Genomic DNA, 12,212 nt, shown 5'->3' with positions numbered 1-12,212 from the left:
CCTCTATCCTCTCCTCTCATCCTCTCATCGCTCCTTTCCTCTTCTCCTCTCCTCCTCTTCTCCTCTCCTCCTCTATCCTCTCCTCTCATCCTCTCATCGCTCCTTTCCTCTTCTCCTCTCCTCCTATATCCTCTCCTCTCATCCTCTCATCTCTCCTTTCCCCTTCTCCTCTCCTCCTCTATCCTCTCCTCTCATCCTCTCATCTCTCCTCTCCTCTTCTCCTCTCCTCCTCTATCCTCTCCTCTCATCCTCTCATCGCTCCTTTCCTCTTCTCCTCTCCTCCTCTTCTCCTCTCCTCCTATATCCTCTCCTCTCATCCTCTCATCTCTCCTTTCCCCTTCTCCTCTCCTCCTCTATCCTCTCCTCTCATCCTCTCATCGCTCTTTTCCTCTTCTCCTCTCCTCCTCTATCCTCTCTTCTCATCCTCTCATCTCCTCTTTTCTCTTCTCTCCTCCCCTATCATCTCCTCTCCTCCTATATCCTATCCTCTCATCCTCTCATCTCTTCTCATCTCTCCTCCACTCTCCTCCACTATCCTTTCCTCGTCTTCTGCCCCAGCCTGCCTCCCCCGTACTCTGTCCCTCACTCACTCTCTCTGTCCCTCTTTTCCCCTCTCTGTCTCTCTCTCTCTCCCCTTCTCTGTTTCTCTCTCCCTCTGCCTCTCCCTCCCTCTCCCTCTTTCCCTCTATCTCCCTCTCTCCTTCTCTCCCTCTCTCTCTTTCTCTCTCTCCCTCTCTCCCTACTCCTCCCTTCTCTGTTGGCTCTCATCAGTTCCACGTCTGTAAACAGATCCGGTTGCCTGGCAGCCCCCCCCCCCCCCCGCCCCCCCTTCGCTATTATCCTAAACACCCCCATCATCACCATCACCCTCACCGTCACCATCACCATCACCCTCTGAGTCATCCCTCAGCCCCTGCCCAATCGCCCCCTAGACACGAGGGCACCCCTACCACCACCACCCCCAAACATACACACACACACACACTCAAAACAGCTGAAATGACAGGTCCCTCTCTGCTCCACTTTGATGCGGTCCTCATGGCCCCAGCTGGACATCTGTCCCCCTTTACACGTCCGTACGCCGCAGTGGACGGTTCCCAGCTAACGGCACACTGCAGCGGCGACCGCAGCGTCTCGTAAACGGGCAGTTTAGAGCCGTCAGCGTGGATTAAGGACTTCTAAAGAGGGCCGCTCTCGTCGCCGCGCAGAGGTCTCTCCGTCTCCGTGGTTTTTACCAGATCATTGTTAACCCGGGTGATGTCACGATGTAAGCTTCTTCGAGAAAAGTCGCTGTGAGCGGAAAAGCCTGTGAAGCCTGATCGGGCCAATCAGCTTCCGGGGGCCACAGCCCCTAAAAGCCGGGCGAAAACAGTTCCGCAAGTCGCCCGCCGTTTGGCCCGTAATCCATTTCCTCCCATGGTGCACTGCTCTCCGCGCCCGCTAATCCCGGCGTTGGCTGGCCGGGCGAGAGTGGTGCGCGGCGGTAATCCACTTTACACTCCAAAGACGCAGCGTGCCACCGTCTACAGCCGTCGCCAAGCGTCACAAAAGCAGCCGCAGACTGGCCTGCCCACCGCAACTGGAAAATGAAATATGGAAATGACAGCAGCAGAAATTATTTCTCTCTCTCTCACTTCTCTCTCTCACTTCTCTCTCTCTCTCTCTCTCTCTCTCTCTCACTATCTCCTGCTGTCTTTCTTTTCTTTTGCCCATTTAATGCACTTATCAATTTTCCGCTGCTCTAATTGCCCCGGCCATGGCTTGCCTTGAAAGCCCAAGGTGAAGCGGAGATTGTTTATGAGGCGCCGTGGCCAATGCTAATTCCTCCCTTTCTAAGGGACGCCGGCCCATCTGCATGCTGCCTGACAGGGGGATGGTAGGTGCCTTAGATAGGTCATTTGTACTGGCTGGAACTCAATTAATTTGTTTAATCGTTTTTAAACCTTCACATGGGAGGACGGAAATATATATGCAGCCGAGCCATCCGAGTCTAGACAGTTTGGGGGAGCAGCCTTTGATGCTGTTATGTATGTAATGGGGCGCATAGAAAGGCCGCCCCTCTTATAGACGGAGCTGGGGTTGGTAATTAAGTCTGATCAAAACACGGCGGCTCCTACCACTCCAGATGCAGTGTGATGGGTGTTGGTGTGTAGTGTGCGTATTGATCCACGGCTGTCTTAAACTGGTTTGAGACCAGGCTGTGGACGACCAAGGGGAAAATAAACATGCCCCGTGTACTACTGAAGTATCGATTCAACTTTGTTTAGAACTGCGCCGAGAGTTTCTCTCTCTGTCTCTCTATCTCTGTGGGGTGTGTGTGTGTGTGTGGGGGGGGGGGGGGTGCGGATGTGTGTGTGTGTGTGTGTGTATGTGTGTGTGTGTGTATGTGTGTGTGTATGTGTGTGTGTGTGTGTGTGTGTGTGTGTGTGTGTGTGTGTGTGTGTGAGAGTAATTGTGTTCATATCTTGACCTGAAACTACCCATCATAAGGCTGTATGTGTGTGTGTGTGTGTGTGTGTGTGTGTGTGTGTGTGTGTGTGTGTGTGTGTGTATGTGTGTGTGTGTTTGTGAGTGAAAGTGCCAATATCTTGAGCAGAGACGAAGCTCCATAAGCATCATGAAGTCTGTAATTAGTGGAGAACAGTGTTATCAGGGCGAGAGGCTGGGACGGCCCCAGACATCTCCCTCACAAAGCGTCCGAGACCTCCCCCTCCCCCCCCCCCCCCCCTGTCCTCCGCTGGCCTCCAGCCTGATTAACGCACTGCAATTGACATGGAATGGGAAATATAGTCTTAGTGCGCGCTGAGCGCTCAGATGATTAATGTCTGATTGTTTAATCGATTAAAATCGCTCGGCGGGAGAGTTCGGCCCAGGAGTCCATTAAGAGAGACGCGCAGTTTTAACGATGTCAGACGTCTGGCGATAGATCATGTCTCGGTCGTCTCCGACGACGACGACGACGACGACGACGACACGTCACTCGTCGATTCCTCGCTAACTTTGCCCAGAGAAGACAATTTGCCACTTCGGTCCAAATTGCTGAAGTCTTTTTCTCTACTTGTGACAGAACACACACACGAACACACACACACACACTCACACTAACACACACACTAACACTAACACAAACACACACACACACACACACACACACACACACACACACACACACACACACACACACATCACACACACACACATACAGTACAAACACACACACACACACACACACAACCGCATGCATGCATACACAAACACACACACACACACACACACACACAAACTGCCCTGGTTGTATATTTCAAGAGGGGGAAAACCTGTGTGGATCGTAGAACTTGGCTGGCCAGCAAAATATATTCAGAGCCATCCTAGGAAGACTGCTCCTCGGTTTAAATTAGGAACAGATAGCTCTGAAATAAAACACTGACTGGACAGTTTGGGAAAGGCAGCTGGAACTCTCCACCAGTTAAATTGTGCTGGGCTGGCATAAACATTCTGTTCCTACAGCCTATTGTAGTGCTCTGCTCGAATGTGAAGACCTTATTTCCCTGACATCACTCTTTGGGGCTGCGCTTTCAGGAGGAGCTGGAACATATGTTCCGTGTAAATATGGAGAACTTCTCTGAATGTCTTATTTACTGTATGGTCAGAGCTGGAACATATGTTCCGTGTAAATGTGGAGAACTTCTCTGAATGTCTTATGTACTGTATGGTCAGAGTTGGAGTTATTCACCTGAGAGGTTTGTCCTGGCATGTGTGTGTTGATGGATGAGACTGTGAGAGCAGTTAATACCTTATGCAACACCAACACTACGTGTGTGTGTGTATGTGTGTGTGTGTGTGTGTGTGTGTGTGTGTGTGTGTGTGTGTGTGTGTGTGTGTGTGTGTGTAGAGTCTAGATTATAGTTTAGGTCATCAAGTATTCATGCAGTACTTGGATCCTCTTTCTGTTTTATTTTGTGTTGTGTACTCTCATCCCACTGAAGCCCTGTATAGATTGGGGACCTCTACAATAATAATGTTGTCACATACAAATTGATAACCAAACACTGACAGAAAGAGAAGCAAGTGTTGATGTGTGAGACCGATAAGCAAAGATGAATGGGAAATTCTCTGTCTCTCTCTCTCTCTTCACTCATCTCTCTTTCTCTCTCTCTCTTTCTCTCTCTCTCTCTCTCTCTCTCTCTCTTTGTCTCTCTCTCTTCACTCATCTCTCTTTCTCTCTCTCTCTTTCTCTCTCTCTCTCTCTCTCTTCACTCATCTCTCTTTCTCTTTCTCTCCCTCTCTCTCTCTCTCTCCCTCTCTCTCTCTCTCTCTCTCTCTCTCTCTCTCTCTCTCTCTCTCTCTCTCCCTCTCTCTCTGAGTTGTTCTGAGTGTGAGTGAAGGGAGAGCTGTCGCAGCGTGTTAGCTCATTACCCTGTCGCTCCAGGGAGCACTGGTGGGCGTCTTTAATCACAAATGTCAGAGCATGAAATCACAAAGTTCATCGACTAACCAAGAGAGATTACAAGTATTGGGAACGCAGTGCTGACTGGTGTTGACACTTGGATGCTGGTGATGATGATGGACTCTGTAAAAAAAAAGCACACATTTAATCTCAATCACCACAGAAATTGTATGAATCCTCTCCTTCAGTCCTTTATAAGACCTCTCATATTGCAGAGTGTGAATGGCAGAGAGTCATAGGCGAACGTTTGCACTTTTCTGTTATCCTTCAGTTTTTGTAACCTGACTTTTGCCAGATCCTGTAGTTCGCTGTCTGCTTCACACAAGGATCTGGGACTTCTCGATAGGAGATGTATTTCTGAAGGCGGGTCCTTGTAAAACATCCTCGCATGTGATTTGATAAACCACTTGCCTGTTATCTTGAATGACGTGCTAGGCTTCTTCAAGCTCTTGCCAAACCCGGTCGGAAGAAGAGTAAAAACATCCTTGCCACCAATAAATGTCTTCAAACTATTCTCTGTTAATCTTTTAAAGAATGAATACTCGATAGATTCGACAAAACGGTTGAAATAGCAGAATCATTGTCAGCACAAGACTCCTCGCTGCGTGCCGCCATTGTTATTTGAATCAAACACTCGCTTCGGTGCTCCTGATTGGTTGCTTATTTTTTGATCACTGGCCCAGGGGTTTGGATTGCCCTCGCGTCCAGACCCTTGTGTGGAGCTCAGCGAAACGCCTCTGGTGGAGCATGGCGGAACTACAAGGGTCTGGCGAGAGTCAGGCTACAGTTTTTGGTGAACGTTTGCAAACAAACGCAAACAGTCTGAGGGGGTAGTTCTCCGCAAACATACAGTACAGTGGAACTGGACTTGAGTTTGTCGAAGGCAACCGTGCAGTTACCGTTAGAATGGAAGGTTAACACCAAATAATTTATTAATTTATTTTATTTTACCCCCCCAAATCATTCAAATTGAACTGGTCAAAGAAAACATGTTTCACCACAAACGTTGGCCACTGTTTGAATGCACCCTTGGTTCCGTAACCATGGTGATCTCACGTAGAACGTTGTGCTCCGCAGGTCGGAGGTCACACCATGCTGCCCATCCGCTGGATGCCCCCCGAGAGCATCATGTACAGGAAGTTCACCACGGAGAGCGACGTCTGGAGCTTCGGCGTCATCATGTGGGAGATCTTCACCTACGGCAAGCAGCCCTGGTTCCAGCTCGGCAACAACGAGGTGAGCGGACGTGTTTCTTTTTGTCAGTAGCCACATTTACACGGACACTTCTATTCCGATCAGAAACGAAAACGAAAATAACAGCTCAATTGGAATAAAAATCGTCATATATAAACACCTCAATCGGAATGAAAACTCCTGATCCGATCAGAATTCTATTCGGAGTGAATGAGGTGTAACATTACCCTGTGTAACATTACTGTAATCCTCTGAAGTCTGACCTCTGGTGATGGACAAGGGCATCATGTGGGGTGGATAGGGTGGATGGGGTAGGGTGGGGCAGGTGGGGGTTGAACGATGAGGGGTGAGGGGTAGATGGAGTCGCTGGATATGCACCTGCCTGCTGCGCTGCACTGCCTACATGGCGTGGAGATGAGGAGAGCCATATGTTCTCCTCCAACATATAGAAAATGCATGGAGGATGCATACATAATGAATGAACGGCTTTCATTATCGCTGCAGGTAGCGGAGGAGGGGTTGGGGAAAGGGCAGGGATGTGTGCAATCCAGGCATTTATGCATTTATAACCTGCCCATTTACACACACACACACACACACACACACACACACACACACACACACACACACACACACACACACACACACACACACACACACACAGACACACACACACACAAACACACACACACACACACACAGAGACACACACATTCATATTCACACACTGACATCCACACCCAGAAACACACACACAGTCACACACACACACACACACACACACACACACACACACACACACACACACACATACTCACCTCGTGAGAGAGAGAGAAAGAGAAGCGCAGGGTTCGTGACTGTGAGTCTTTTCCATGAGAATGAGATGAAAGACAGCCTGGAGGCAGGAGAATAGAGGGGTCATCTTCACTCATCCCCCACCACACACACACACACACATGCACACACACACACACACACACACACACACACAGACACACACACACACACACACGCACGCACGCACGCACGCACGCACGCACGCACGCACGCACGCACGCACGCACGCACGCACGCACACACACACACACACACACACACACACACACACACACCTGGTGCACTCCTGCCATCATCTCTCTGCTCTGATGCGGCTGCTGCTGCCGCTCCTGGTCAGACACATAATAAGCCCATACCTGCGCCCTCCTGCCTCCCCTCGCCCACACCTCTCCTCCCCTCCCTCCCACACCTCCTCCCCTCTCCCTCCACACCTCCTCCCCTCACTCCCTCCCTCCCCCACACCTCCTCCCCTCTCCCCCCACACTTCCTCCCCTCCACCCACACCTCCTCCCCTCTCCCCCCACACTTCCTCCCCTCCACCCACACCTCCTCCCCCCACACTTCCTCCCCTCTCCACTCCACACCTCCTCCCCTCTCCCCCCACACCTCCTCCCCTCTCCACTCCACACCTCCTCCACCCAACTCCTCCTCCCCCACACCTCCTCCCCTCTCCCCCCACACCTCCTCCCCTCTCCTCTCCACACCTCCTCCCCCCACACCTCCTCCCCCCACACCTCCTCCCCTCCACCCACACCTCCTCCCCTCTCCACTCCACACCTCCTCCACCCAACTCCTCCTCCCCCACACCTCCTCCCCTCTCCCCCCACACCTCCTCCCCTCTCCTCTCCACACCTCCTCCCCCCACACCTCCTCCGCCCACACCTCATCCCCTCTCCTCTCCACACCTCCTCCACCCACACCTCCTCCCCCCACACCTCCTCCCCTCTCCTCTCCACACCTCCTCCTCTCCATACCTCCTCCCCTCTCCACTCCACACCTCCTCCACTCCACACCTCCTCCCCTCTCCTCTCCACACCTCCTCCCCTCCTCCCCCCCACACCTCCTCCTGTACTGTATAAACACACATCCCTCACCACTTCTTGGTATCAGGCTCACACATGTGCGCACACAAATATATATATATATATCCACCACTTACCACTTCTCGCCTGCCTTGGAGTCAGGCTATGCAACAGACACACACACACACACACACACACACACACACACACACACACACACACACACACACACACACACACACACACACACCTCTGCTCCCAGGAGGCATCAGGAGGCATCAGGCTATTAGTATCTCGCTCCAGCTCACACAGAGGAGACAGGCAAGAGGCATGCCAAGGTCACACATGCCAGGAGAGTGCATTTGTGTGTGTGTGTGTGTGTGTGTGTGTGTGAGAGAGATATGGGTGGGAGTTCTATACAGTTCATTCGGCTAATTTTAGGATGCTATATTCTATTGCTAGATTGCTAGAGGGCTGTTCAGAGTATCAAACAAAGACGAGCATTTCTTTTTTAGAGAGAGAGAGAGAGCATCCGTAGAGCCATGTGAATGTGAGATACGGTTGTTTTCCCTGGAGATGATTTAGCATTCCTATTGCGAGGGACTTGGGAGTTTTGCCATTTTAAGACCATCATTAAATTCACCTCAAGATCAGCTCAAGTTCATGTTTAAGTGTAACTGCAGCATAAGTTCAATTTAAGTTCAATGTCAGTTCACCATGTTCAGTTCATGTTCAGTTCATGGTACGTATATGCAGGACGGAGAGGTGAGAACGGGCTAAAGTGGTTGAGATGTGGTCTTTGAGCAGCTGGAGTGTTGGGGGCGACATCCAGTCCTCAGGGAGGAGACAGCCCATATAGCCAGTGTCTGGCAGAGCAGCACTTAAGTTCATCACCACTTCATCTTGAGATCACATGGTACAGAAGGGTTAGGCTAAGTTCATCCTTAGATCACTCTGTAGAGAAGGGTTAGGCTAAGTTCATCCTAAGATCAGGCAGGACAGAAGGGTTAGGCTAAGTTCATCCTAAGATCAGGCAGGACAGAAGGATTAGGCTAAGTTCATCCTAAGATCACTCTGTAGAGAAGGGTTAGGCTAAGTTCATCCTAAGATCACTCTGTAGAGAAGGGTTAGGCTAAATTCATCATAAGATTACAAAGGACAGAAGGGTTAGGCTAAGTTCATCCTAAGATCACATGGTACAGAAGGGTTAGGCTAAGTTCATCCTGAGATCAGGCAGGACAGAAGGGTTAGTGTGGGACTGAGTTGGATCTGATCTGGTTTGAGGGGAAATGTGAGCTCATCTACTGTGCAGACTAATAGCTACAGTATGCATCTAGTGTGCTGTAACAGTGGTCATCTGTATAGAGAGGAGCAGCATTTAGTGGTAAAGTGTGTGTGTGCGTGCGTATGTCCGTGTGTGCGTGCGTATGTCCATATGTCCGTGTGTGTGTGTGTGTGTGTGTGTGTGTGTGTGTGTGTGTGTGTGTGTGTGTGTGTGTGTGTGTGTGTGTGTGTGTGTGTGAATGTGTGTGTGTGTGTGTGTGTGTGTGCGTGCGTGCGTGCGTGCGTGCGTGCGTGCGTGCGTGTGTGTGTGTGTGTGTTGGCCAGGCCTGCAGGGCGGCTGAGAGCTGAGGAGATGCTCTAGAGTGGCTGCAGCTAATAGCTGCTAATGAGGTTGAACAGGTTACACACGGCCTGTGGGAGGACAGCAGCCCTCGGAGAGAAGCTAACGTCTCTCTCTCTCTCGCTCTCCCTCTCTCTCTATCTCTCTTTCTCTCTCTGTCTCTGTCTCTCTCTCTTTCTCTCGCTCTCTCTTTCTCTCACTCTCTCTTTCTCCACTCCTCTCCCTGCCTTTCCACCTCTTTTCTCTTCATTCCTCCTCCGCTCCTCCTCCTCTCCTCCTCTCCTGCAGGTGATTGAGTGTATTACGCAGGGCCGTGTGCTGGAGAGGCCGCGGGTGTGTCCTAAGGAGGTGTACGACGTGATGCTAACGTGTCTCTCTCTCTCTCTCTCTCTCTCTCTCTCTCTCTCTCTCTCTCTCTCTCTCTCTCTCTCTCTCTCTCCGCTCCTCTCCTCCTCCGCTCCTCTCCTCCTCTCCTCCGCTCCTCTCCTCTCCTCCTCTCCTCCTCTCCTGCAGGTGATTGAGTGTATTACTCAGGGCCGTGTTCTGGAGCGGCCGCGGGTGTGTCCTAAGGAGGTGTACGACGTGATGCTGGGCTGCTGGCAGAGGGAGCCCCAGCAGCGGCTCAACATCAAGGAGATCCAGAACATCCTGTTTGCGCTGGGCAAGGCCACCCCCGTCTACATGGACATCCTGGGCTAGTCGAGGACGGAGACGCGCCCGCGATGGACACACACACACACACACACACACACACATGCACACACACACCACACGCTCGTGCGCCCGTGTCCGTTTCTGTGTGTGTGTGTGTGTGTGTGTGCGTGTGTGTGTGTGTGTGTCCACACACGCGCGTGCCAACTCAATCCAGGAATAACCAAACCAACCTTACTGCTCCACTGTACACACATGGACAAGCTGGGGACGGACTCAAGTGCCTGCTACTTGCTCTTTTGTTTTGGTTTTCGATACACTGGACAAAACTATTTAAAGACAAAAACAAAATAGAAAAAAAAAGAATGAAAAATGAACAAAAAAAAATACTTTTACATTTTGTTTACTCTCATACAATACACAGTGTACAAAGCTATTCTACAAACAAAGACAAAAAAGAAAACTTTTTTTTCTCTTTAAAAGCTGAGACAAATTCTATAAGGATATGGGAAGGTGATATATATGCTCGGCTGGTTTTTGCAACCAGTTGTTTGTAGGTTGGCAACAACACGTATGAAGAGTAAGATTTCCAGTGTTTGATTTTATAAATATATATAAATATATTATATATATTTTTATTTATTTAGTGTTTTATCGGAGGTACGGATTTCTGCTGTGTCTGATGCTAAGACCCGCCCCCTCCCCCTTTTTAAGATGAGTGCTATTAGCTGTTAGTCTGGGCTTTCAAAGGAAGGCCTTACTACAATCCGATTGGTTGGGGCTTCCCGAGGAACGCCTTACTACAATCCGATTGGCCAGAACCAGGCTGCCAGGGAGCTAGACTTTTTTACTTATGCTGAATTGATATGTCACAAGTCCTAGCAAAGGGTGGGGTGGACCTTCAATCAGTCAAAAAATACACAAACATAAAAAAAATACACAAACATATATATTTTACTTGTACTTGATTGTACATATTGTACATTTATATAGGTGTCAAACTATGTTAACTTATTTTTTCCTACCCTAGGGCATTTTAGTTGTTTTGTTTTGGCTATATGGTAGGTTAATACTCTAAAGGCTACTCTAAACGTGTGCGTTCAGGAGGGTGTTTGTGTCATGTTCTTGTTCATTTTAGCGCTTCGATCTGAGCGAGCCGAACACCGTGAAGACTGCGCCACCTCTGGCGTCGGACCCGCGGCTGGAAACGAGATAAAAAAAATAAACAAAACAAAAGCGAGAGACGTTTTGGAGCGTGCGCGTGTGTGTCCCGGGAGACTTGCTCCAGCGGGGAGCCCATGGAGTGTGCCGTGCTGTGCTGGGTGTAAAAACAGTATTTCTCTGTGTACTTCATCGTCTCCCGCCACCGTAGCGCACATGCCAGTCAAGTCCCCGTGAGCGCTGACGACGTGAGGCTTTCAGATCGCTTGTGCTACCGCAGAAGCGGTTACTCGTGTGGATGTTCTCGTGGGACTTACACGTCAGCTGCCCCCCCGTCCCCGTCCCCCCCCCCCGTCCCCCGTCCCCCTACAGCTCCGGTGCGCGGAGAGTGGTGCTCCATCGCTATGGTTACGATAGTGTGGCCCAATGAGAACGTTTGTTGCTGCGGCGAGGCTGTCGTCTTGGCAACGCTCCCACAGGCTCCACTTCTTCTGAAAACTTTACTTCCTGCTTCAAAAACCTTTCAGAATGTCTTTGGGGTTTTTGTTTGTTTGTTTGTTTGTTTGTTTGTTTGTTTTTTACTTTTTTTGTTGTTCATTTGTTCTTTGTTTTTTGGCTAATTGCAATATCAGAAACATTTGCAAAGAAGATAAACTGTATAAGACATTAAAATGTATGTATAGACAACTGTGTGAAATAAAGACATCTGGCTTAAAGACGTCACCTGTTGTTTATTCTTGCACTTCTGATGTTTATTGTAACATTTCATCTCAAGAGGTGGGTTCAAATTCCTTGACCAGAGGTGAACATTCATGATTTTGAGTAAACACGGCTGCTATTGGCTGCCATCGTTTTTTAATTGCAGAACTGCCACAGTAATTTCCTGTGTATTCGCCACATTGTGTATAAGATGCAGGACAGTGGAAGCTGAAGAAATTGTGTCAAAATCAATGTATAAGCCACAGCTAATAATTAGGAAAGTGCAACAGTGTACAGATTAAACTGTAGCTCCTGACTTTCTTGACCTGTGCTCCATCCAATGGGGCGAACAACATGGCAGTGCTGAGCTGCAGTAAAACCCAACAAACACCTTTCAAAACACTCAAAAGCTACAGTCAAAAGACAGCATTAAATCTCTGTGGCTCACCTTACAAGATGACCATTTGATAAATCTGTATGACATGGGCATGGGTCAGCAACATACCATAATAGTAAAGAACTATTACTGTAGGCTTGTATGAGTATAGCACTGTCATACAGGCGAGTATTAATGCAC

At 49.5% G+C, this 12,212-nt stretch overlaps 1 protein-coding gene across 1 annotated transcript in view; it reads left to right on the top strand.

The window, feature by feature from the left end:
* ntrk3b (neurotrophic tyrosine kinase, receptor, type 3b) overlaps positions 1 to 11,652 on the top strand; it is a 144,445-nt gene extending 132,793 nt beyond the window's left edge. Inside the window, 2 exon segments of the mRNA XM_062525437.1 lie at positions 5,525 to 5,683; positions 9,638 to 11,652. Coding sequence (XP_062381421.1) covers positions 5,525 to 5,683; positions 9,638 to 9,823 — 345 coding nt within the window. The 3' untranslated portion in view covers positions 9,824 to 11,652.
* The last annotated feature ends 560 nt before the right edge of the window (positions 11,653 to 12,212 follow it).

This window comes from Sardina pilchardus, chromosome 21, assembly GCF_963854185.1.
Source record: "Sardina pilchardus chromosome 21, fSarPil1.1, whole genome shotgun sequence".
In the NCBI taxonomy this organism is placed as follows: Eukaryota; Metazoa; Chordata; class Actinopteri; order Clupeiformes; family Clupeidae; genus Sardina; species Sardina pilchardus.
This window is presented reverse-complemented; position numbering and strand designations above follow the sequence as displayed.